The sequence below is a fragment of the Myxine glutinosa genome, chromosome 13, assembly GCF_964187855.1.
Source record: "Myxine glutinosa chromosome 13, kmMyxGlut1.1, whole genome shotgun sequence".
Taxonomy (NCBI): Eukaryota; Metazoa; Chordata; class Myxini; order Myxiniformes; family Myxinidae; genus Myxine; species Myxine glutinosa.
This window is the reverse complement of record NC_136273.1, coordinates 16,334,159-16,361,741: the sequence shown is the minus strand read 5'-3', so window position 1 is coordinate 16,361,741 and position 27,583 is coordinate 16,334,159. Positions and strand designations below refer to the sequence as shown.

The 27,583-nt window shown below is 45.2% G+C and overlaps 1 protein-coding gene across 2 annotated transcripts; it reads left to right on the top strand.

The window, feature by feature from the left end:
• Positions 1-134: 134 nt before the first annotated feature.
• On the top strand, positions 135-26,556 carry LOC137438631 (MOB kinase activator 2). 2 transcript variants are annotated; one of them, XM_068133851.2, is made up of 5 exons: positions 135-530; positions 10,204-10,376; positions 11,086-11,179; positions 11,777-11,904; positions 23,961-26,556. In XM_068133851.2, exons 1-5 carry the CDS (start codon positions 514-516, stop codon positions 24,296-24,298), a joined length of 750 nt encoding a protein of 249 aa, XP_067989952.1. In that variant the 5' UTR covers positions 135-513; the 3' UTR covers positions 24,299-26,556. The 2 variants fall into 2 exon arrangements, with proteins under 2 accessions (XP_067989952.1, XP_067989951.1); XM_068133850.2 differs by having other exon boundaries at positions 465-720.
• The last annotated feature ends 1,027 nt before the right edge of the window (positions 26,557-27,583 follow it).

Sequence of the window (27,583 nt, the reverse complement as noted above, 5' to 3'; positions counted from 1 at the left end):
GCGTCACCTGATACGACCGTAGCATTATGGAAACGTAAGTTAATATACATTATCTATATGAATCAACGGATGTCAATCAAGTATTGGTATTTCCGTGAGGATTGGTTATAGGCGGTGTAAAAGCAGTACCACGTGACATTTTAATGTGGGGAACACGATATTAAATTCTCCGGAAGGAATCAAACGTTATTATTTTTTATATTTTACATTTGGTACGTTATGAATGCTTCGTAAATTCTCGCAATATTTATCACCAAGCGTCTAAATCTCGTTTGGGAGTTCGTTCGACTGGTTGGAAGTCGAACGAATGAAAATAACTGTCAGTGACATTCGCGAAATATAAGGCCGTAAGAAGAAAACATGGAGAAGTTAACGACGTTCAACGACGTAACGAGGAATCAAACGGTTTGTTGGCGTTTCCTGGGGTGACGTCATCACGTCACGGCACGTCACGTCCAGGCTCCAGAGCGAAGCGGAAGTGGACTCGTTTCGGAGACTGCTGGAGGACGCGTGATGGACTGGCTGATGGGGTGAGGCGCTTTGAGTGTCTATAGATGTTCGAGTCGACCGCGAGTGGGAACGTGGGTGGTCGGACGAGCCTGGTTGGTGGCGGGGTCCACGACGAGGCCGCGATACGTGAAGCAATACACACATCAGACCAACAGCCAACAGGAGGAGTTCAAGAGAGTTTATGGAGAGACGAGAAATGGAGGAGGAAGAGTTGAGTGGATTGAGATTGATTATTCTTATGGAGACAGGGAAATGTTCGATTATCGATGAAGATGCTTCTCAAGCTCCCTGCGTCGTGTTCATTTTGAAAAGACATAAATAAATTCGTTATCTTGTTACCAGAAGGACGCCGCATGGACCCAGGCCCGAGTATGAGCAGCATTGGTAACGGATGTGAAAGATAATTCCAAGACGTCTGGATTTGCTGGATTTGCATTCTTGCTCTTGGTGAATTCAAAGTGAGGAAGGAAATCTATTGGAGATCTCTGTTACCATGACAACGGAATAGTGTCTGCGGCGGCGGATAAAGCTGAGGTATTCACCAATGAGGATCCACAGGATGGTCCGGAGAGGCACAATAAAGGGAGCTGGTCAATTTAGCGATACCTGTACTAGTTTTACAAAGGAGACCGGAAATGACGCACTCTGAGTTGCTAAGCATAATGAACCTGATAGGATTTTCCTCCAGGATCCTTAAATAAGTCTAACTTGGGTTATAACGATCAACATTCTACATCACTGTGTTATTGGTGTAGTTACAGTAAAGATGAATGAATGAATGATCGTTTTAAGGCCATTTTCCCCGCTCGAGCGGGGGTTAGCCTTGCGGGCCCCATGACAATCATGGTTCCCTGTTTGTGGCAATGTTTTTATGGCCGGATGCCCTTCCTGACGCCAACCCTTGGTCACGCTCTTCGATGCGCAGGTATACGGTGTACCTATTCTAAACCGGGGTACGCACCGGGATCATTCATCCCAGCAAGCTGGTACTCAATTTGCCGACCTCGGAAGGATGACAGGCTGAGTCTACCCCCCTGGCGTTAATTCAGCGATCGACCGGGATTCGAACCCAGGATCCTCGGATCCTAAGCCGGCACCCTAACCGCTAAACCAACACCAGGGATCAAAGTCCCTGGTGTAAAGGTAAAGCATGTGTTACAGTAAAGTACCAGTTACAGTAAAGCATGTGTATATATATATATGATGGTGTGGTCGACTCCATATGATGAGTGGATACCAGAGATAACGTTACCGTGTGGCAGGCGGTGCTTATCGCTCCCAGCAAGGTGCAGCAGCAGCTGTATGGGACACCTTGCTGGCGGTTCTCCACTGATGAAATGAAGGTCGCATAGTGACTGATATATATATATATCAATATCAATATCAATCAGTCATTATGCGACTTCATACCATGAGTGGTGAACCACCATTAGGGTATCCCATCCAGCTATGCTGTACCTTAATGGGAGCGATAAGCACCGCCTGCCACACGGTATATTATCTCTGGTATCCACTCGTTATATGGAGTCACCTGAATGCGGCCGGGAGTAACCAATCAAATTATAATTTAAGTTCTCCAGCCTAATGAGCGCATGTTGTGAATAAAGCGCATGTACAGTCATGTGAAAAAGTTAGTACACCCCATGTAAAGTTTGGACTTTTTCAACATATTTCAACATACAGCCATTTGATCTTCATTTCAACAATATTGATAGATAAAGGTGATATAATATAACAAATACCATGAAACATTTACATTTTGTAGTCCATTGTATAATTTAAATAAACATAAATGCAAATTTCGCATGTGGAAAAAGTAAGTACACCCTTGGCTCCAATCGGTGGTATTCCCCCCTTTGGCAGAAACAACCTCAAGTAGGCGTTTCTTATAACTGTCTACCAGTCTCTGACATCGACTGGGAGAATTTTTTGCCCACTCCTCCATGCAGAATTATTTCTGCTGTGCGATGTTTGAGGGGTTTCTTGCATGCACAGCTCGTTTCAAATCCCCCCACATCATCTCGATAGGATTTAGATCCGGGCTTTGACTTGGCCATTCCAGAACCCTCCATTTCTTTCTTTTCAGCCATTCCTCGGTGGATTTACTGGTATGTTTAGGGTCATTGTCATGTTGCAAGGTCCACCTTCGGTTGAGCTTCAACTTTCCGACAGATGGCCTCACATTATCCTCAAGCACCCTCTGGTACAATGAAGAATTCATAGTGGATTCTATGATGGTGAGCTGCCCAGGCCCTGATGCAGCAAAGCTGCCCCTAACCATAATATTTCCACCACCATGCTTTACAGTTGGTATCAGGTTCTTGTGGTCAAATGCTGTCTTTGGTTTTCGCCAAACATGTCTTCTGGTACTGTGGCCAAATAGCTCTACCTTTGACTCATCTGTCCAGAGCACATTGTTCCAGAAGTGCTGGTCTTTGCCGAGGTGTTCATTGGCAAACTTTAGTCTTGCCCTGATGTTCTTTCTGGACAGCAAAGGTTTCCTCCTGGCACACCTCCCATGTAGATGAAATTTCTGCAGCCTCTTTCTAATGGTAGACTCATGCACTTTGACATCAACAGTGGCAAGAGCTACCTGTAGGTCCCATGATGACATTCTGGGGCTCTTAGAAACTTATTTCAGCATCTTGCGGTCTGCTCTTGGGCTGAACTTGCTGGGGCGGCCTGGCCTGAACAAGTTGGCAGTTGTTTGGAATCTTCTCCACTTGTAAATGATCTTCCGGACAGTCGAATGATTGATTTCAAATTGTTTGGAGATCTTTTAAAATCCCTTCCCAGACTCGTAGGCATCTATAACCTTCTTTCTGAAGGCCTCAGAGAGCTCTTTTGATCTAGGCATGGTGACGCCGCACACTTCAACAACAAAGAGCAAACCAAACTAAATGTCTGAGGTTTAAACGAGACAGGTTCCTAAGATACTCTCCAACGATGTTCTGATTTGTTGCACACAAAACACATTTGCACCTGAGCTGGTGCACCTGATTCTAATTTTAGGTATTTGAAGAAGTGATAAATGTAGGGGTGTACTTACTTTTTCCACATGCGAAATTTGCATTTATGTTTATTTCAATTATACAATGGACTACAAAATGTAAATGTTTCATGATATTTGTTATATTATATCACCTTTATCCCTCAATATTGTTGAAATGAAGATCAAATAGCTGTATGTTGAAATATGTTGAAAAAGTCAAAACTTTACATGGGGTGTACTTACTTTTTCACATGACTGTATGTTACCTAAAAAGCACACGTACGTGATGGTGATGTTTAAATCACAGCGTGCGTTCTTTAGGCTGGATAACTTAAATTATAATTTGATTGGTTACTCCCAGCCGCATTCAGGTGACTCCATATAACAAGTGGATACCAGAGATAATGTACCGTGTGGCAGGCGGTGCTTATCGCTCCCATTAAGGTACAGCATAGCTGGATGGGATACCTTAATGGTGGTTCACCACTCATGGTATGAAAATGAATGAATGATCGTTTTAAGGCCATTTTCCCCGCTAGAGCGGGGGTTAGGTATGAAGTCGCATAATGACTGGTATATAACCGAAAGGTTTTCAGTCATAAGTGTATGCAGGTCTCACTGCGTTGCCCTGATGAAGCCCCAACAAGGGTGAAACCAGGTCGGTAACTGTGAGTTTTTGGATGCACTTATGGCAGTATCTGAACTAAGATCCAAATTACGCACTGTCGGATGGCTCTTCTGGAGCTTGGCAGGAAAAGCGCACGTACGTGTCGGTGACATCACGGCGCTCATTAGGCTGGACAACTTAAATTATAATTTGATATATATATTGGCTGAAATACCCTGCGATGCATCTTATGCCCCCTACTCCCCCCCCCCCCCCCTCCCAAGCTCCACTCTTACGTTACTGACTTCCTCCACTCTCGTAGCCATCATGTGGCTCTCGACGGAACCCTTTCTTCTGCTCTCCATGTCAAGGCTGTAGTGCCGCAAGGCAGTGTTCTCGGACCCCATCCTATTCCTAATCTTCATCAATCACCTCTCTGACTCTGGAAAATCCTCTTCATTTCTTTGCTGATGACTGCACTTTCTGTTGTGACATCCTTCATCCTTCTGACAGACAAGCAGCACCCTCTTCCCTCTCCTCAGACCTTGACAAAATCACAATCTGGTCAAACACTTACAATGTCTTTCAATCCTGAGAAATCACACACTCTCTCTCTGAAAGGACCGTACAGCAAACCCTCCCACCTGCTTTCTCAACAACCGTCTCAAAGAGGTTCAGTCATTGAAACACTTGGGTCTCACTCTCAGCCATGATCTCTCTTGGGCAAGCCACATTTCAAAGCTGGCCTCCAAACCCAGATGCCGACTGGGCATCCTCCGTCATGCGAAGTCCTTCCTTGGCACACCTGAGCTTATATTCACCTACAAGGCTTTCATCCACAGCTTGATGGAGTACTGCTCTCCCCTCTGGGCTGGCTCCCCCTGCCTCACATCTTGCTCAGCTTGTCAACATGGAAACCAAGGCTTTCAAGATCAATGGAATCTCTTGCGATGAATCTGAGTCTATAGGCCGATCATGTCGCCGTTGCCAACACGTCACTGGTCTCTGTCTTCTTCCACCTCATTTCTTGTCTTGCCCCCTCTGCGCTCTCTCTGCTTTGTCCCTCTTCCTCCCAAAGTATCTGCAGATGCACGCAGTCCACCATCAACCCCCTCCTAGTGAAACTGCCTAAACCCAGAACTACTGCTCACCACCACTCATTTATTCCGCTTTTTTCCTGCCTGTGAAACCACCTTCCACACTCTTCATTCTCATTCATCCCTCCAGGGCTTCAAGTCACCTGTTCACCACCATCTCAAGTCACCCCCCATCCAAAACCATGATCTTATCCACACCCGTTAAACCACCCCTACCCCTCCCAAAAATTTTGCTCATGTATCCATTTTGTCTCCCCTACCTCTCATCGTTACCTGCATCCCTTGCTGTCATTCTCCATCGACTTTATCCCTTCGCCCTGCTGCTAGTGTTTCCCCTTTCTCCTGCTGTTCCCTTTGTTATGTTGTGTTCTGATCTGTTGTTTGTCCCAGCTCTTTCGCTGTATGTATGTACAGTCCGACTGTATGTACAAGTTGTCACCTGATCGGGTTATTTAGATTTCAGTAGATCATCAAGAACATTGATGTTTGAAAGTGTAGCAACTAGAGAATTCATAGACACTTTACCCTGCGTAGTCTTGAGAAAAATGACGTGAGAAGGGTCATTTCAACTCTTGCTTATTGCATTTCTGAGCGCGATCTATATGTCCTTCAAGCCGCCATTTTGTCTGAGAGTGAGCACTTATTTGATCTTGGTTGAGATGACTAAAATGCTGTAATATTTTGTCCAAGTATTGCAATGCTAAACGGAAGTTATTGAAAGTTTCAAGAAGGCGATTTGTGTTCTACAGTGTTGAAGTCTCCAGTTCAATTTAAATACTTGAACGGCACTCAGTGGAGCACACACCTCTGCCAGGCTGAACAGTGTATGTTTTGCATCCCAACTGATAGGCTGGATCTGGATTCAGACCTGAACCAAAATCTCATCGACTTGTTGTCGCATAACCAGCTCATCCACCTAGTTTAGTCATAACTCGTCCACACCTTTTTAAAAATATCATGTTGTATATCGCCTTTTGTCCGATCTCTTAATGGTGAAGAATCACTTAGAAAATTAAATAATTCTCGTATCCGAATCCATATTCAGATCTTCACTAAAATCGAATCAATTTGATCTTCTCACACACCCAACCTGTCTACCAAGTTTCGTCCACATCCGTCCACAACCTTTTGAGATATCCTGCTATGTATCGTTTTCGGCCCTGTCTCCCAATGTTGAAGAAACACTTGAAAAATTTCTACTATCCGGATCCGGATCCTCACCAAAATCTAATCATTTTTTCCTTGTCACATACACTACCTCTCCGCCAAATTTCGTGCAAATCTGTCCACAGCTTTTTGAGATATCTTGTTCACAGACAGACAGACAAACAGACAGGGGTGAAAACATAACCTCCCTCCACCTTCGGTGGCAGAGGTAAAAATAAAGATATAATATATGGGCTGAAGATAAAAGAAAAAAAATTCAGAAGTTTATTGCCATTTTGCATCACCTTATTTAACACGTTAAAAGGAAAGGTGCAGGTGTGGAGTGAAGGGATTACAGGAAGGGCGAGGCAAGCCTTCATATCTTGGAGGGTCTGCTTGAATAATTTGTGCCTGGGGAGTTAAGCCCGAAGCGATGCGGTGCTCCCTCCGCCCTGATGGAGCTTCAGTGTGAGTCGCGTAGGGAATCTGGAATCAAGAAATCTTCAGTAGAGCTGTCTATGAAATGGGCCGCGGCAAATCCGGAGTGGAGAAGTCGTCACCGAGGTGCCGAGAGATTGTACCATCAGAACACAGGGGAAATACGAATACTTTATTTATTTGTACAGAGACAAATATTGTGTTGAGAACAACAAGAAGGCTACTGGCGGCTGCAAGCTAGGTGAACAACCATGGAGTGCTTGTATTACAATATGTGTCAGGTGTTCACTGTTCATGTTTATTAAGGAGTAGTGAACTGCAACAACAACAACAACAACAGGCATTTTAAGGCCATTTTCCTTGCTAGAGCAGGGGTTAGCCTTGTGGTCCCCATGACGATCTTCTCCATTTTGCCCTATTTTCTGCATCTCTCCTTGTTAACCCCCTTGCCCGCATTTCTTCTTCCACCACCTTTAGCCAAGTCTTTCTCTGTCTTCCCCGTCCTCTACTTCCTTCTACATTCATTTCCTTCACTCTTCTCAACCAGTCACTTTCATCCTTCCTCAATATATGACCAAACCATCTCAACCTGTTTCTCTTCACAGCATCCATGACAGGCTCTATTCCCATCATCTTTTGCAATTCATCATTTGTCTTCCTCTCTCAACGATACTCTGCACATCCACCGAACCATTCGCATTTCCACCCTTTCCAGCCTTCGTTGCTGCTCTACGTTCATAACCATGTCTCGCTCCCATAAATCATAACACTTCTCACACATGCAGCATACACCTTTCTGCGACAGAAGTAGTAGTGAACGGAGTAGTGAACTGCGACAAAAGTTAATGTGCTATGAGCCAGCACAAATAATGATTATGTAGCTTGTTTTAAATACCATATCCCTATATGATAACAAACAAGCTGAAACACCATTTTGATTCAGAATTTATCCGAAAGGTCGCCCCACAAGTAATTCAAATAATATGCACAAAACAGCTCATTAATATTCTTGACCCTGGAAGTACCGTAGTTAGCTAGCGATGTGTTGTGAGTGTCCCGGAGGAATTAACACCTACAGTACACTGTCCTGAATGTCAGTTTTCCTAACTATCATTGTTGATCTAGCTTCGACTTGTACTCCAAATCGACTTATCTATGAATGAAGGAAAATAAAATGGGAAAATTTGCCAATTCGACTTATACTCCACGTCGACTTATAGGCTGAAAATACTGTACATACATCCAGAGAATTGCCTTATTAATACTAGTTGTGAAGTACACGGCGTTGCCCGGGGAAATTCAATGAAATATGTAATATTTCCTGCATGGCGAATTCGGCAATGTTGGCCTTGTGGTTTGGTATGAATTACCAATCTTGGATGTTATAAAATGCGCTTGGACTTTTATTGAAATGCTTCACCTTCTAAGGGTGCAAAACAAGCTGCCCTGGAGGCTGCTTGTCTTGCAGTTGATCCTCAACCAGAGTTGTCTGCTCTGTAATCTTAGCTGCCCTGGAGGCTGCTTGTCTTGCTCATTTATTCTCAACCCGAGCCTGTATTTGCTCTGTAGTCTCAGCGGTCCTGGAGGCTGCTCGTCTTGCACATTGATCGTCAAGCAGAGCCTGCATATTCTCTGTAGTCTCAGCTGATCAGGAGGTTCCTCGTCTTCTCAACCCGAGCCTGTGTCTGCACTGTAGTCTCAGCTGACCTGGAAGCTACTCGTCTTGCACGTTTATTCTCAACCCGAGCCTGTGTCTGCTCTGTAGTCTCAGCCCACTTGGAGCCTGCTCGTCTTGCGCGTTGATCATCAAGCAGAGCCTGCATCTTCTCTGTAGTCTCAGCTGACATGGAGGCTGCTTGTCTTGCACGTTTATTCTTAACCCGAGCCTGTGTCTGCGCTGTGGTCTCAGCTGACCTGGAAGCTACTCGTCTTGCACGTTTATTCTCAACCAGAACCTGTGTCTGCCCTGTCGGCTCAGCTGACCAGGAGGCTGCTTCTCTTGCACGTTGATGCTCAAGCCGAGCCTGTGTCTACTCTTGAGTCTCAAGTGATCTGTAGACTGCCATTGTCTTTGCATCTGATTTGTTTCTGCCCATTGGGTGTCTTTTTGTGGCATTTGGCAGTATTTATAATACAAGTAAGATAGGTTGAAATATTTCTTAACAGAAGTGTTCCCTTTGGGAGTTCCCTTGAAAGTTGACTCTAAGTCAGAATCGAACATTTCTTGGTAGCCCAGAGGCAGATCACTAACACGCAAAGTTCGTTTTCATGATCTGAGAATGCAAAATAAATAAAAATTGAGTAATTAACATCAGTCGTTGAGCCCGTGTAATTTATACTCGACTGACGGAGAGAATTACAGGTCGGGGGATGAACACTGATGTTTCAATAAATCCAGATGCGCAATGCGTCCTAAATGGTCCTTTCTAGAGCTATTTCTGTTAGCACGAGTGAAGCCACTGGAAGTGCTCCAGCGGGCATTTTACTGTGCTAATCTTCGTGACGTGTTAGATTAAAGTTAAAAAATCAACAGACAGATTGGAACGAGACGGGGAGGAGAAGAGGTAGAGGAGAAACGTACCAAGGGAATGCACAGTTTCTGTTATTCGCTGGCATACACATGGTCCTTACAATACATATTACAGGGTTCTTCGCTATACGTCCAAGATACATTCCAGAAAAGTTGGACTTGCAATGAAACGACGGACGGATAGTGGGGAATTTTCCCCAATAAGAATGGGTATAATTAAGGGGGATGTGTAACAACACTTTGTTTAGATCCTATACAACACCACTCAACAAGCCTAGCAATCAAAAAGTACGTATGAAACACACGAAACATGACAAAAAAAATAGCCCAAACACCTTTTTATCTTGCCATATCTTTTAACTATTTTATAATGATAATTTAGCTGTCTTACACCTTGAAAATCTCAAATTGTCTCTGTATAAAGCTGTGTGCATCAGTACTTTGCCCTCTAAATTATCATTCCTACTGGGCAGCGTGGTTTCCCCCACAGACTCGGGCTCAAGCCTTTGTGCCAGCACATGCACTTGTTAAAACGTTATGTTCTATTTTCATAGGTCTGCCTGTCTATTTTCATTTATAACACCTTGAGGGACCTCGAAAATATAAACACACACTGACTAGAGCTTAAGAATAAACAATTCCCCAAGGGAACAGGTCCGAAAGTTCCTGTCCACCAGAGGCTGATGAGACCCGAGAACTGACATGGAGCGAATAAGTGGCGGCAGGTTGATTTTGAAGCTCCGCCCAGGACAGACAGACTGGTGGAAAATATCTATCAATTACTGTGCTATTATTATAGTTGTTTCAATTGCACAACAACTTGAAAGTTTCATTGTTGCCTTTTCTTTGTTGTCCCTTTCTCTTGCCCAACCATGTTTGCTAGCAAGAAGGCTCGGCCTGAGAGGGAGAAGGAGCGGGTTGGCGCATGGGGAACTGGTGCTTGCTCGCTGTACTTGAACCCGGAGCTGCTCTCAGCGCGAGTCACTGACAGCGACCTAGTATTGCTCAGCCGCTTACCGCCTCTGGTGGAACGCAGAGAATGGCTTGCAAGCCATGGTAAGAGGAGGAGGAGACTGGGGAGGGCAGGAGAGACTTTTAGAGAGGAATGAGGGCATTTTGAAATGAGAGTTAGAGAGAGCACAGGATGTAGAAGGAGAGGGAATGGTGAGATTGCAGGTTGGAGAAGGATCTGTCAGATTTCAGGTTGAAGAGGGATTGGTAGGATTTCAGGATGGAGAGGGAGCGGTGGGATTGCAAGTTCGATAAGGAGCAGTGGGATTGCAGATTGGAGAGGGAGCGGTAGGATTGCAGGTTGGAGAGGGAGCAGTGGGATTGCAGGTTGGAGAGGGAGAGGTGGGATATGCAGGTGGAGCGGTGGGATTGCAGGTTGGAGAGGGAGCGGTGGGATTGCAGGTTGGAGAGGGAGCGGTGGGATTTCAGGATGGTGAGGGAGCAGGGGAATTTCAGGATGAAGATGGAGCAGTGGGATTGCAGGATGAAGAGGGAGCAGTGGGATTGCAGGTTGGAGAGGGAGAGGTGGGATATGCAGGTTGGAGAGGGAGCGGTGGGATTGCAGGTTGGAGAGGGAGAGGTGGTATATGCAGGTTGGAGAGGGAGCGGTGGGATTGCAGGTTGGAGAGGGAGTGGTGTGATTTTAATGGTAGTGTGTTCATCATTACTTATTTTATTCATTATTTATTATCCTTTTGGGTGTGAAAATAAGGAATTATGAACAGATTTCTCTTTGTTGTTGTCTTTGTTTCAGCAACCATGTTCTTCAATCTGATCAACCTGCAGTTCAGCTGTGTGAGTGAGTTCTGCAATGCTGAGAGCTGTCCTTGTATGAGCATTGGCAACACGTAAGATAGGGCAGGGATCCAGGATGGGGAGAAAAGGGTTGATGGGATCAGGGATGTCGATAGAAGCGTTGGTGGGATGTAGGATTGGGAGAGAAGGGTTGGTAGGATCCAGATTGAGGAGAGAAGGGTTGGTGGAATCCAGGATGGGGAGAGAAGGGTTGGTGTAATCCAGGATGGGGAGAGAAGGAGAAGGGTTGGTGGGATCAAGGATGGGGAGAGAAGGGTTGGTGGGATCCAGGATGGGGAGAGAAGCTTTGGTGGGATATCGGAATAGAAGCGACATTTAAAATTTTGAGTTATCGGGACAAAAGCAGAACTGGTAATCAACCATCATCGAAGATAAATAAGAGGGGTTTGCAGAGGGAATGGGAATATAGATTAAGAACGACTGAGGACACTAACAGGAGCAGCAGTGAGGGGTTTTGTTTTTTGGGGGTGGGAGAGGGGGAGCAGCGGAAGGGATGAGCCCGAGTTAATATATTTTATGTAATTGTGGGTTTTCTTTTTTAGTTTCATTGAAGCAGGTTCAACTTGAGAGCCGACTTAAGAAGAAGAAGAAGCGGTTTGAGTTGGTAATGTTTTGTTGTAATGCAACAGGCAGCTTTGCTGGCAAGATGGAGAACGCAGCAAAAAGGTCCGAGTGACGGCTCCACAATACATCGACCTAGCACTATCAGCAACTCAGCGTCTCCTCACGGATGATTCAATCTTCCCCACTAAATATGGTCTCTTCTTTGTCATTGCTGTCTCTCACCACAATTTATTTTTTCCCTTTGATTGCACACACTTACTGTAGTTATTCTCAAAATATTGCTTCAAATCTCATCACCATGAATGCTGGCACATCGTTTTGGAGGTTTAGTTAGGCAACCTCATCATGAGGCATAGGCGTTGTGCCACTTTCAGACTCTTCATGTCCCCCCCAAAGTTTCGTGCTTCTGATAGACCGTGGGCCGAACCCGTTTTGTTTACTTTCGTGACCCACATCGCATATCTACCTGCATTTATAATATGTTGTGTAAAAATATTACAGAAGTAATATCTGAAACTCGTCAAGCACAAAACTTGCACATATTTTCAAAATGTGGAAAAAACACCCAAAATGCTGACGATCTTTTTAATAAATATTGTCCAATCACAGCACATGTAACATAGGCCACGAGTGGCAGTGAGCGCTAATCAGCCAATCGTGCGCTTCGTTTCAGACTGTACATACAGTGCTGGCGCAGCTGTCATGGCGACTTACATGTAGTCAGATGCAGCCATGGAAGGCGAAGATTCTGATATTAGTTCTTCGGGGTTTTGCTTCATGCGTGTCGTCAATACACACAGCAGAGTGATTCCATTATTTAATAATTTTAAATAAGACAAGTAAGGAGACGACGATGGTTCAAGAGCGATCAGTATTCAATGACAAAGGACGGACTATAACCGAAACAGGCCTGAACAGGCCAGGCCCGGAAATGTCAAAACGAAGGTTACTGACCTTGAAATGAGATAGAAAACAATGTGTATAATCAGTTATGAGGTTAGTTAGCTAAACAATACTAAAAATTTGCTTTGATTCCGACAACTTTGAAACTTTGACCTTTGTGACCTTGAAATGTCAAAACGAAGGCTACTGACCTTGAAATGATAGAAAATAATGTATAATCAGTTATGAGGTTAGTTAGCTACACAATACCGAAAATTCGGTTTGATTCCGACAACTTTGAAACTTTGACCTTTGTGACCTTCAAAGGTCAAAGGTCGAAGATTCTGAAATTTGTTGGAAAACTTGTATTTCATGATGTATGTGATAATATAAAAACATGTACGACATTTCACCCTATTAGGAAGCGAACAATGTAATAAAACCATTAAAAAATTGACTTTTCTAAATTTCGTGACCTTGTGACCTTGACCTTGCGGCGAAAATGAAAAATGGAGCTCCGTGGGGCTAGACACATGACATTGGCCTAACCAAATACTGAAACCCCTGTCAGATTCCGCCAAACCCCTCGGAGAAGATGTAGCTTGAAATCGATTACCCCCTAAAAAGACATCTTTTTCGGGCGTGGCTCCGCCCACAATGGGCGCAATACGCCCACTCTCGGCAGGACACAACTAGATCGTGATATCAACCTCCCACCCAAGTTTCATCAAGATCAAATGATCATCGGGTAGTTATGCTGTGGACAGACACACAGACAGACACACACCCATAACGAATATAGATAGTCGTCACTTGATAGCTCGTGAACCAATTTAATAAGATTTTAATAAGTTAATTTTTTCATAAATGTTATTTTTTATAACATTCCAATTCATTTTTAATAAGAGCTTGAATAACTAGTTTGATAATTAATTTCATTTCATGAAGAATGAAAAAAAAATATTATCTTGTTCTGAAGTTCCAAGTAAAAATATATGAAAAAATATATATATCACTCAGTTTGATATTAAAATTAGAATGGCCATCTTCTGGCAAAAAATTTTTTTAATCATTTGTGTGTGTCTGTGTGTGTGGTGTGTGTGTGTGTGTGTGTGTGTGTGTGTAGGTGTGTGTGTATGTGTAGGTGTGTGTGTATGTGTAGGTGTGTGTGTGTGTAGGTGTGAGAGGGTGGTGTAGGACCTCGATCACCCAAACTCCTGGACGGTTTCCCCATCTCTACATAGACTACATACTTTATATTTAGAATTCCCATTCAGTTGTACACTGTATAATAATGGACACAAGATGGCGCTATAGATTTTGCTAATTAGCATAACTAATTAATGTGCAACTTTTTGCACTGACGAGTTGTGAATTCTTTCTAAGTGATTTTTTATCTAAATCTTTGCAATATTTCAGGTAGATATGGTTTCAGGAATTTCAGGGTGGGTCACGAAAGTCAAAAACTAGACAGATTTTGGAGGCTTGGCCCACTGTCTATGAGGAGGTTATCTTGTTCTGAAGTTCCAAGTAAGATATTAAAATTAACAAATATTTTACGGACCAAGGATCAGCAATAGATTTAGCGATAGTCATAACAAGTTGGGTCATCTGATCAGGGTTGCGTTACTTAGAAGGTGATCTCGTATGGGTCAAGCATCACGTGACGTACAACGCAAAGATGCGGAAAGTCACCGTATGTAATGTTTAACATCAATTTCATTAATGATTTAAAATTTTTATTGAGATGTGGACCTTCCACATGTGAAAATAATACGGTACATCAATTTTTGAGGTGCAATTTATCTCGGGACTTATTTGTTGGCAATGTGGGTATTGCCGTGTTGTTAGTGAGGATCAAGTCATATAAATGAGCAAAGTCTATAGTCTATAGTCAAAGTCTATGGTGTACTTACTTACTTACCAAGGGTGTACTTACTTTTTCCACATGCGAAATTTGCATTTATGTTTATTTAAATTATACAATGGACTACAAAATGTAAATGTTTATGATATTTGTTATATTATATCACCTTTATCTATCAATATTGTTGAAATGAAGATCAAATAGCTGTATGTTGAAATATGTTGAAAAAGTCAGAACTTTACATGGGGTGTACTTACTTTTTCACGTGACTGTATATACTATATATATACTATATATATACTATATATATACTGTCGCGTAACTCCGATTAACACCAGAGTTGCGGATTGCCGATCACGAAGGCTTTAACTCCCGAGGCGGAAACTCAATGGCGGATTCCAAAACCTAAAGCCCCTAGCCTAAGCGCGTGGAATGGAGGGAAGCGGCGAGAGTCCCTGCAGCCTTAACTATTGAAATCAACCACCCGTTAAACTGCGTTCAGATATATGTACAAAAATAATATAAGGGTTTATTCAGGAAAAGCAAAGACAGTAAAAAGCACGCGCCGGTAATAAAATATCCTACTTCGGGAAACCGCACACCAGATATCAAATACAAACAGGGAGATATGAATCCCAAAATAAAATGTCTCATCGTGTACAGTGTATGCGGAGCTCGGTCTTATCTGGTCTCGTCGTTGGCTTTGGCCGCCGTCCAACACGCGGCTCCGTTCGGCCCCGATGTACCCACGAGGCCTCGCTCCACGCTCAGATCCTCTCGCCGCCCACGAGGTCCGTGCACCAAGCTCCAAAGCACCCAACGCAGGCCAGCTGCTTCACACGAGGTCGATCCCCACACGAAGTACGAAAAGACAGGAACGGAGAGAACGCAGGTGTGACTGCACGTCTCGTCCTTCCAACTCGCTTCTCAACTGCTCACTGCCAACTGCGCACTGCAAAACCAACTCTCGACCACGAATCCAACTGCTCTCGACTCAGGAATGTCACTCTCTACTGAACTGCCAGGGGCCAGGAGTGAACTCGTCTCAACTCAACACCAACTCGTGACTCATGGGCTGCGTGACTCTCAACTCCCCGAAATGGCGTTCGGCCCCCGTTAATATCCCTGGCCGGTGACGTCAGCTTTGGCGCACTGTCCTGCCAATCAGAGCCTCCCCCGACTCGCCGGCTTGTCCAGGGGCACGCCCACTGCGCCACTCTCACTCCTGTCCCCTATTCCTTGGTCACAGCACGTGCTATGCGAGGCGGGTAGGCCTAGCCCGATTTCTTCCGAAGTCATGTCAGGGGGGAAGGGCGTCATTAATGTTGTACTGAAGGTCCTAACTAGTGTCTATGTGGTCTGCAGTGCCATAAGGGACAAAGGTTTGATTACCAGGTGAGACATACAAGGGCTCTCGCTACTCATTGACCCCTACACTACCTATCACCCGAATCTCCTGGTAGATTCACAATTATACACCTTAACCGACAAAACGCCTAAACACACAGAACTTATTACAGGTAGATTCCCTATCGCGACAGTCGTAGCATGTTACCTACTCAGATCTACTCTGCTCTACATACATCACTATCCAAATTCGTAACAGCCCCCCCCCCCTTGGAACCGTAGCTCCTGCAAGGTTCACTGCAGGCGCTACCATTCCAGCCTTAACACTTACTGTCACACACTTGATTAACCTATGAAATAAATCAGGAAGGGCTGTGGGAAGTGAGTCGGACTACCTACCTACACTTCCTTCGCAACTAAACCCCTTAACAGCCATGCAATCATGTATTTACAATGGTCTTCATTGCTCCTGCGGAGGGAGGAAACAAACAACACGCAACACTAACTTAACCACAAACTTAGCCACTTACTCAGAAAATTCCAAAAACTCTATACATTTTTACATACCCCGGTCTACAGACTGCGTCCCACTGTGGATGCCACAAGACGCAACCTTACCTGCGGGGCCATCCCCAATGCACCCCCTAAATTTCCACGGGCTCTTTCCAGATGTTGCAGGTGAGTGACATGGCTCGGTGGATTTCGCCCACATTCATTCAACACAAACCCCTTATCCACTCATACTCATTCCACAAGTCATCAAGGCATTTCAAAAGTCAACAAAGCACTTACTCAATACACCCCCCTGCAGGACCATGGCATTGATGTCATATTCATGTGTGTGCATTCCTCAACTTGGCAGCGGGGAGGTACCGCACAAAAAGATGGTGGGGGCGCTTCAGGCTGTGGTGCCCGCAGTCCCAAAACAAGTCTACCGACTTACAAGTTCATTGCCCCCCCCCCCCCCTTTACCTCTTGGCCCATGACAGCCCAACAGCCCCTTTCCGCCATTACCTCGCCGGTGAGGGTCTCCACACACACCAGGCTCCTCCGCGGCCTCCTGCTTCAGCGCAACAACACTGGTCACAAGGGGACTTCCAAATCCCCACGGCGCCCAACCAGACCCTCCACCGACGAGCTCCAATTTCCAGTTACCACTGGCTGCCAGGGGTAATTGCCGCAGAGGGGGGTCGCAGGCATCGCTCCTCAGAGCTTGATCTGTACCTGCGGACACACACACCTTCCCCACCCACAAGATCCCCAAAACACACTTACTCCCCCGCTGCCATCCAATTCTCAACACAACACGGCACAATTCCATAGATGGTACTAAAGATGTTTCAAAGCTTTGCCATGGCCTGCCACATGTGAAATCCATTCACATTTAAACCACTACACATTTCCAGAAGTACATTTCCAAAACTCAACAATCATCACTCGCTCATATTTCTCCAACCTCACGACCACATAGAAACACATCACCTCTACACATAAACACACGCCACCCACAAGACACTGTGTGGCCCCCATTCCATCCCCTCACCGGCCATGTCATCACTCTCACCCACCTCCCAACTCCAACTTACATGTCCCCCAATTTACCAAGCAAGTCCTGAAGCCTGGGACAGTAACCATCAAGGCCTTACCTCTACCTTGATGCACAGGTAACTTCCGGTTGGTCAAGTAAAGTGCAATCCACCCACAAAATCCCAAAATTTATCAGTGGGCCAATCAAATTTCTCCAAATTTCTCTTTTGTCCCCACTATACTGGCAGGTATGTGGACCCGCATCCAACGGTGATCTTCACTACACAACTATCTGTGGCCACGACAGCTCTGCACCTCTACCGTGCAAGGGTCATCGGGACAAGGTGAGCAGTCAAAACGCCAACATGGCCCATGAGTGTCCATAAGGGTGCGACCCACCATCCATCCTTCGGCCCCCCTGCGAGGAACACATCTGCACCAGCCCCAGCTGGCCAATGTGGTGAGCACTTGCTGCAACAACACACACTACCGCACACACAACCTCGGCCCTGGGGGAGACGGTCGCAGTGCGTGGCATTCCCCTCACGTCACCTACACCGCCCTCTCATCCCCTAGTCCACAGAACCGCAGCCCCCCAGTGCTCACCCACACTTGACCACACTAAGGTCCAGTCGACAGCCATGCTCCACCAGGAGACCCACCCAGAAGACATGGTCCACACCCCTCGGACACGCATAGCACCACGTTGACCCCCAGGCTACACAACTACATCCCCATGATCCTGCGTCCAAAATATCAGCACAGTTGCCCCTGCAACCAGTTGAAAGCTGTCCTGCTACCCTATCAATTTTTTTCACAGCCTCCAACACTTTGGTCTAACACACGTGGATCAATAATGGCGTCACTATACAGTGTCCACCATTTCTCTTCACAAAATTCACCCTTAAATTTGCATCTAAACCACAGATTACCCATGCCAAACATTTTTCACATTTCACTAACCTCACCAAAGAAAGATGCTTTGCCATACACATGCCAGCCGAGCATGGCCCATATGCTCGGCTCGTTACACATCTCAAATTCACCAACCCCATGGCTCTCTTCCCAACCCGAGAGTCCATAAATCATAACGGAGCATCTGTGGAAGGTCACTCTCACACCATCACGTTCCACAGATGCCCCAATGGTTGTCCGGCAGGCTGTCTCATTCCTGTCCATTCGGTTTGACCCGCGTCCATAGACCAACACAACATGTCAGGTAACACATGCTGGTTGTCCCAAAGTCTCAGGGAGAGGGTGCCAGGCCGCATGCCCGGGTGGTCACTACATCAGGCCCATCTTGGCCGTCCGCAGTGCCACCACCAAAGCGTGACCCACAACATCTCCCCCTAGTGGTCCTCAATATTTGCCATCCCAGACTTGAGAGACCACCTCGGACCCCCCTGGAGGTCTTAACCCCCACCAGGGTCCAGTGGCCCTGTCGGCCCGAGCCACCCGCTCGACCGCCCCCCCCCCCCCGACGGACAAGGGACACCACACTCCACCAGACCTCCCCCCCCCCCCCCCCCCCGTGGGGCCCAGGTCGTACCATGACACCCATAGCTGGACCCCACGTCCAAGTCTCGCCAGCACAGCCCCCCAGCTGGCTGGCAATACCAAATTTTGAAAGGGGCAACTTATGCCCGAGGCCATCACCCATGACCTCTCCCGGTCCAAATTCCGCAGCCAGGGGACCAACTCTCCCCATGGCTGCGCCAAATCAAATTCCCATTTTAATTTAATTTTAAATTCCCTTTTAGAAATTTTGCTTTCCTGCCCCAAACCGCAGCTGCAGGTAACAACTCCCACAGGTTGTTCTGCCCCTCCCTGCAGCTGGTCCAAATTCCCTACGGGGACCAAATCTTCAGAGGCTCTATCCCCCGATCCTCCAAGGTCCAAATCCAGCCCGGAGTCAAAACACTCCCCCACCTGGGTATCCAATTTCGGAGCCTCCTGTTCCCAATTGTTGTGCACGGTGAGGGTCCCCACGGTCACCACAACCACCTCCTCGGACCGACTCACCTCATTACCCAGACGCCTTTGGGCCTGGTCAAACCCTACCCCTACCTCTATGGGACTGTCCCAGGTCCCCAGCCGCTGAATCCCATCATGCTCATCATCATCCCCATCAATACCATCACAACTCATTTCTGACCCCGCCAGGCTTTCATCAATATCCCCAATAAATACCCGGTCCGGCTCTATTGCACGGACCCCCACTTGCTCTGCACCACCGCCCTGGTGCTGCACCAATTCCAATTCATCCCCCCTGTTGAGGTGTTGTGACATCCACCCGGTCTCGACAAACCTGCAGGCCAGGTGGGAAACATTCCCCATTACAATTCTCACATTCCAAATTTCCTTCCCCATTCACCTGTGGGCACTCCCCGCTCACCTGTGGACACTCCACGTTTACCTGCAGGCATTCCCCATCTACCTGTACACATTCCACATCCACCTGTGGACATTCACCATCCACCTCTGCACCTGCAGTCTCCCCATTTACTTCATTTGCCATTTCCGGTGCAATTCCCAATTTTGCCATTCCCGGCTCCTGAGCCCCATGCACATCTGCATAGGCCGTACTCTCTCCCATTCCCAATTTGGCTTCCCACCGTTCCAATTCTAACCTTGCCACCTTTGGCTTCTCCTGTGCCCTGTTTGAATCATTCTTTTGTTCTTTCATTATTTCATTCGTTTGTTCACGTTGGGCACTCAATTCGTTCGTTTTGGCTTCCTTTGCCCGCAGAATCTCTCAGTATTTTACATATACGAATGAATTCGTCAGCATGGTCCTGGAAAGTCATTGGGATCGTCTCTACGGCGGGGGAAGTTCCATCGCTATTCTCAACCCCAACTATTTCCGGTTCACTCCCTACGCTGACGGAGGCCTCGCTACGTACCTCCATTTCGTTTCGTCGATCTCCGACATCTGCTTTTCGGAAGGTCGTTTCCCACGCGCGTATTATTTTACTTCCAAAAGCACAAAATTTAAATTTGTCGAAGACGCGATATCGTGCTCCGTATGCCTAATTGACTATTAAATTTCTCCGCCTCGCCTATAAAAAAATTTGCGTTCGAACGTCGGGCGCTATGTACGCCCGACCATGTCGGTCTCGCCACGGACAAAAAAAATATTTGTCCGACGGGTTCGAATCCCACACTCCTGACACCAGTTGTCGTGTAACTCCGATTAACACCAGAGTTGCAGATTGCCGATCACGAAGGCTTTAACTCCCGAGGCGGAAACTCAATGGCGGATTCCAAAACCTAAAGCCCCTAGCCTAAGCGGGAGGGAAGCGGCGAGAGTCCCCGCAGCCTTAACTATTGAAATCAACCACCCGGTAAACTGCGTTCAGATATATGTACAAAAATAATATAAGGGTTTATTCAGGAAAAGCAAAGACAGTAAAAAGCACGCGCCGGTAATAAAATATCCTACTTCGGGATCCCGCACACCAGATATCAAATACAAACAGGGGAGATATGAATACCAAAATAAAATGTCTCGTTGTGTCCAGTGTACGCAGAGCTCGGTCTTATCTGGCCACGTCGTTGGCTTTGGCTGCCGTCCAACACGCGGCTCCGTTCGGCCCCGATGTACCCACGAGGCCTCGCACCAAGCTCCGATCCTCTCGCCGCCCACGAGGGCCGTGCACCAAGCTCCAAAGCACCCAACGCAGGCCAGCGGCTTCACACGAGGTCGATCCCCACACGAAGCACGAAAAGACAGGAACGGAGAGAACGCAGGTGTGACTGCACGTCTCGTCCTTCCAACTCGTTTCTCAACTGCTCACTGCCAACTGCGCACTGCAAAACTAACTCTCGACCACGAATCCAACTGCTCTCGACTCAGGAATGTCACTCTCTACTGAACTGCCAGGGGCCAGGAGTGAACTCGTCTCAACTCAACACCAATTCGTGACTCATGGGCTGCGTGATTCTCAACTCCCCGAAATGGCGTTCGGCCCCTGTTAATATCCCTGGCCGGTGACGTCAGCTTTGGCGCACTGTCCTGCCAATCAGAGCCTCTCCCGACTCGCCGGCTCGTCCAGGGGCACGCCCACTGCGCCACTCTCACTCCCATCCCCTATTCCTTGGTCACAGCACGTGCTATGCGAGGCGAGTAGGCCTCTCGGAGGTGCAAATGGTGGCGGCCATTATCGGCGGTGTCCTAGCCCGATTTCTTCCTAAGTCATGTCAGGGGGGAAGGGTATCATTAATGTTGTACGAAAGGTCCTAACTAGTGTCTATGTGGTCTGCAGTGCCATAAGGGACAAAGGTTTGATTACCAGGTGAGACATACAAGGGCTCTACTCATTAACCCCTACACTACCTATAACCCGAATCTCCTGGTAGATTCACAATTATACACCTTAACCAACAAAATGCCTAAACACACAGAACTTATTACAGGTAGATTCCCTATCGCGACAGTCGAAGCATGTTACCTACTCAGATCTACTCTGCTCTACATACATCACTACCCAAATTTGTAACAATACTATATATATATACTATATATATACTATATATATACTATATACAGTATATACTATATATATACTATATATATACTCTATCTACGTATATATATATATATCTTTATATATATATATCTATTGTTATCATTGTTGAGAGAGAGGAAGACAAATGATGAATTGCGAAAGATGATGGGAATATTGCCTGTGATTGATGCTGTGAAGAGGAACAGGTTGAGATGGTTTGGTCATGTATTGAGGAAGGATGAAAGTGACTGGTTGAGAAGAGTGATGGAAGTTAATGTAGAAGGAAGTAGAGGACGGGGAAGACCGAGAAAGACTTGGCTAAAGATGGTGGAAGAAGAAATGCGGGCAAGGGGGTTAACAAGGAGAGATGCAGAAAATAGGGCAAAATGGAGAAGATTGTCATGGGGACCGCAAGGCTAACCCCCGCTCTAGCAGGGAGCATGGCCTTAAAATGCATGTTGTGTTTATATATATATATCTGTGCAGTGTCTGTCTTGTCTTGTCCTGTGTTGTCACTGAACTACTCCCTCAAACATTTGTGAAATCGTACCAAACTTCTGGTATGCACATGTGTCTCCCGTCGGTATGTCCTGAGGGTATTGTTTTGAAAAAATTTCCAAATTTATTTTTTTTTTGGAATTTTTTTTTTTCAACTTAAGTTTTCAACTTCAATTGTTTATAAAAGGTAATATCACGTATATTACAAATACATTTGTGCAAAATAATTGTTTGAATTATGATTGGTGTAAACCATGACAAAACGGCAACTCGGGTACAGTCATTTATCTATATATCTACACATCTCGGCAGTGTCTGTGTTGTCACTTAACGACTCCCTCAAACTTTTGTTTCCGTGGTTGTGAAGTGTTTTTTAATAACGTGGTGGTGGTTTTGAATCACGTGGTGGTGAGGTATTTTGAATTATGTGGTGGTGAGGTGTTTTTATTACGTGTTTTATGGCTGCGAGGTGTTTTCAATTTCGTGGGGGTGAGGTGTTTTGAATTACGTGGGGATGAGGTGTTTTGAATTACGTGGTGGTGAGGTGTTTTGAATTAGGTGGGGGTGAGATGTTTTAAATTGCGTGGGGTTGAGGTGTTTTGAATTACGTGTGGGTGAGGTGTTTTGAATTACGTGGTGGTGAGGTGTTTTAAATTATGTGGGGGTGAGGTATTTTAAATTATGTGGGGGTGAGGTGTTTTAAATTACGTGGTGGTGAGATGTTTTGAATTACGTGGTGGTGAGGTGTTTTGAATTACGTGGTGGTGAGGTGTTTTAAAATACTTGGTGGTGAGGTGTTTTAAATTATGTGGTGGTGAGGTGTTTTAAATTATGTGGTGGTGAGGTGTTTTCAATTATGTGGTGGGGAGGTGTTTTAAATTATGTGGTGGTGAGGTGTAATCGTCCCAAACTTCCAGTCTGCACCTGCCCCTATGTATGTGCTCAGGGGTTCTTTTTCTAATTGTTTTGTTTTTTCAACCTAAATTGCTTATAAAAATGTAATATCACAAACACTACAAATAAATTTGTGCAAAATAATTGTTTTATGATTGGTGTAAATCATGACAACACAACAACTCAGGTAGTCATTATCCTCAGCTGAAATAAGCCCGTTCCTCAGTAACGACGCATGTTGAGGCGAGTGCAGCGAGCCGAGGCAAGCTAGTGTACTATATATACAGTGTATATATATATATATATATATATATATATATATATATACACACACACATATAACCACAAACTATTCAGTCAATTCTGTCCGACATATTTTCGTCGATTTACTTCACCGAGAAACCTTAGCAGTTTTAACAGTTAGTAACTATTATGCTGTCAAAGGACATTCCTAGCAAACTTTCCAAAATATTCCATACTATATTGGGAACTAATTCCTATCAGGGAGTGTGTTATAAATATTATCTTACAAGGATGTGCATGGAAAGACAGTACCCTCATTTTGTTTTTGATCAACATGGCAGCACATTTACAGGATTATAAATGAAATGCTCTTTATGGGCAACATGTCACCTCATATATAGTAACATATAACATATATATTTTATTTCCTTGAGCTTTTTGTTTTGTGCTGACCTTTGTAATGGGGTTATTCTTTGCGTGCAGGGCAAGATTTCCTACCTTGTTTTGAAGCGGTGGCACGGAGGGTGTTTCGGCTCCTCTTTCACGTGGCCGCTCACGTGGCCACTGCTCACTTCTCTACCTCAGCCTCCCTCGGCTTGCATCCTCACCTCAACACGCTCATCTCTCACCTTCTTGTCTTTGCTCACGAATTCAACCTTATTCCTGCAGACGAAGTTGCCGCCATTGCCTCTCTTGCTTCGGCCCTCCTCGCGGCTCGAGCCTCTGAAGCTGACTCTAACAAACTTCCCAGCTCACCATCAACATCTCAAAGAGGTGACGATGTTTCTCCAGTGGACGAAAATCACTTTGTTGCACCGTAGTGAGCGATAGGGTGCTGAGGACCGTGCGGCACACTCCAGGCCTTCAGTAAATGCTCTGACGTCGAATCTACACCCTCTCCCTGTCCTCCGTGCCAGCAATACATTAGCGCACAAGTCTCTCTTCTTTGTGAATGTCTGTCTTTCGGAGAAGTGCTTAAGGTCACGGCGAAGATCACCCCGATGATACGCAATTGGTGGCAATTTGGTGGCAGGAAATTGAAAAACAAAGTACTTCCATCATTCAATTGTGAGCACAATTACTGGGCTTAGTTAATCCACAAACAGTTCTTGTAATATTTGCAACGTAGCAATCAGCTCATATATTCTTTTTTTTTTCTTGCTGCATTCTTGGGGGCAATCTACATGTTATGTACCAAAAAAAACCAGGAGAGAGATCAAAAGAGAAATAGATATAGATGAAAGCGAAGGGGAGGGATTTGGGTAGGAGGAAAAAGGAAGGGGAGAAATTAGGATAGCAGATACAATTAAAGGATGCAGATGAGAGAAAAGGGAGAATGGGGTTGCTTGGGGAGGGAGGCAGTTGAGTAAGAAGGGAAATTGTATAGGTGGTCAGTATTGGATATGGCTAAGAGGAGAGGAGAAACGGAGCACATGAGAATTTCTGGTGCGGTGTCAAAGTTTCCACCTCCACATACCTGTAGTACGGTATGTCGATGGCCCCTTCCACGTGTACTTCTCATTTGACGATGCTATTTCCTGTTGGCTACACTCTACTGTACAGTATACATAAACGTTGTAGATAATGGAGTTTGGCAGATTCTATAGAATCGTGTGTAATATATATATTTGCTAATTGACGTCGCTTTGGTTTGAAGGTTTACTCGGGAAACGATGTCTTTGCCACCAGGTTGGTGTTTTTATCCCTGCTTGGTTTGATTGGCTCCGCTTGCTTTGATACGGGCAGTGTTGACCCGAAGGTTCGAGATAAGTTGACTCGCCCTTCAGTCGTGCCACAGTACCTACCGCAGCTTGTATTGTCGAGTGTGTACCCCCTTTCAGAGGTTATGCTTCTTTTATTTAAATATGGTTATTTGATTTTATTTCTATCCATGAAAACCCATTGATGATCTTCACTGGTTCGGAGATGGGGCGGGGGGAAAAAAGGTCTATCTTTAATTTTTAGGTTTTTTTTCTTATTTAACAGTTATAGAACTGCAAAACTTTTGGCTTTACGACCGTCATCGATTAACACGAATTCCATCGATTTATTCCGAACACAGAATTTTTGCAAATTCAATTTCGTTTCATATTTATTCTCGTTTGCGCCTTTTCGAAGAGATCCGACGACGTCGTGGGCACTTGCTACGCGGAAATGAACACGCGGAAGAATAACCCCGCAGCAAGGAGGAGAAATTGCACATTGCAAAGGGATTCCAAATGTCTCTGGGGTTGCGTCCCTCGTTCTCGCCAACTTTGTGTGCAGCATACTGTTTATGGCAAAACTGCTGTTCTGATATTAAGTCTATGAAACTAATGCCAATCCAACTGGTTTTGACATGAAACTGTGTTAAATTATTTTATTTAAGCGAGCTTTTGCCTTTTTGTGATTGTAATAATATAACAGATGGATGGAAAGAACATTTTTCTGGGGGGTTTTCTTTTGTTTTAATGTGGTTTTATCCGGCTGGTGTTTTGGCACGGCTCCATGGTTTCTAGTTGCTAACTTTGCAAACATCAATTGAGCCCTTTTTGTCCCCCACTTGGTTTTGTTTCGAAGTTGCACGCGTAACTTGCTTTGCAATGAGATTGCTTTTTACATTCGTTATTTGAGAATAACACCATTCCGTTCAATTGGGTGCTATGATTGGCTGGTTTGGGAATTTCTGAGCGGTTGTGAGTAAACCTAAACGACAGTGTTATTTCTTGGTGTTTTGCCTCATGGTTCGCAAATATTGTGCTAAAATTGGGCGATGAGTATAAGCCGAAAAAAAATTCCTCTAAATCTGCAGTGTTTGTAAAACGTGAGTTGCTTCACAACCTTAACGGAAATGTCGTTTGGTTTCTCGTGAGATCTTATGAAATTCTCATGAGAAGGTCGAATGGCATTAATCTCTTTTTGGATAAACCGTATCGAAACATGTCCCTGTGCTCAAACGTTATGAGATTGCAATGTGATCCAATGGGTTATGACGTGTGCTGAGAATGTCGAGGCATCCTTGTTTTATTTGAAATATATGCAACTGCCATATAATTCACTTCAAGATTACTTACAAATGATTAAAAGTGACTCGTGATTTTATCTTGTCGGTTTCCCATTCCTGAAGCTCCATAATCAGCGTCAGCATCATGTTCCATTACTTATGCCGAGCGTTGGTGCTGCCGAAGCAGTTACTAGGCTACAATCCTGGCCAAGTCGCCACTCCGACTCAAGAGGTCAGGGCAGGAATTCCTCAGGAATTTCTCAATTCTCAGTGGAAATATATACGGGGGTGAGGAGTAAGCAGGCAGGACAATGTCAGGTCGGCATAGGTAAAGCAAACCGAGTTTTTGGTTGTTTTTCTTACAGGAATCAACTAGAACGGCACTCGGTATAGAGCATACCTCGGCCAGGCTGAACAGTTTATGTTTTGTATCCCACTGATAGGCCGGATCTGGATTTGGACCTGAACCAAAATCCTACCGGCTTGTTCTTGTCACCTAACCAACTCATCCACCTAGTTTTATCATCACTCCTCCACAACTTTTTGAAATATCATGCTATACATCGTTTTTTTGCCCTATCTCTCAATGGTGAAGAATCATTAACAAAATTCTCTGATCCAGAAATCAATCCAGGAATTTAATGAGGCATCATGGAGAACATTGTACAGTTTTTGTCACTACATCTGAGGAAGGACGTACAGGTAGTGGGCAAAACTATTGTTAACACCTGGGTAAATGAGAGACACCAAGTATATTGAAAGCTACAGGTGTGGCCCATGTGTTAATTAAGCAAATGACATCCCAGCATGCTTAGGGTCATGTATAAAAGTGCTGCACCGGCCTGGTTGCCTTTGGCCTGCATGGCTGCAAGAGGAGACCTTGGTGACTTTGAAAGAAGGGAGATTGTTGGGGAGCATTTTGCAGTAGCTCCAATGACAAAGACAAATAAACTAGCTAATGTTTCATGAGCAAAGGTGTTTACGGTGATGTCGGCATGGAACTCCGAAGGAAAGATTTCATCAACAAAGGGCACCAGTGAGCGGAAGCGCATACTCTTGCCAGATGGTGATATCCGTGCATTAATTCAAAGTGCAAGACAAAGCAACTCAATTTGTGGTAAAT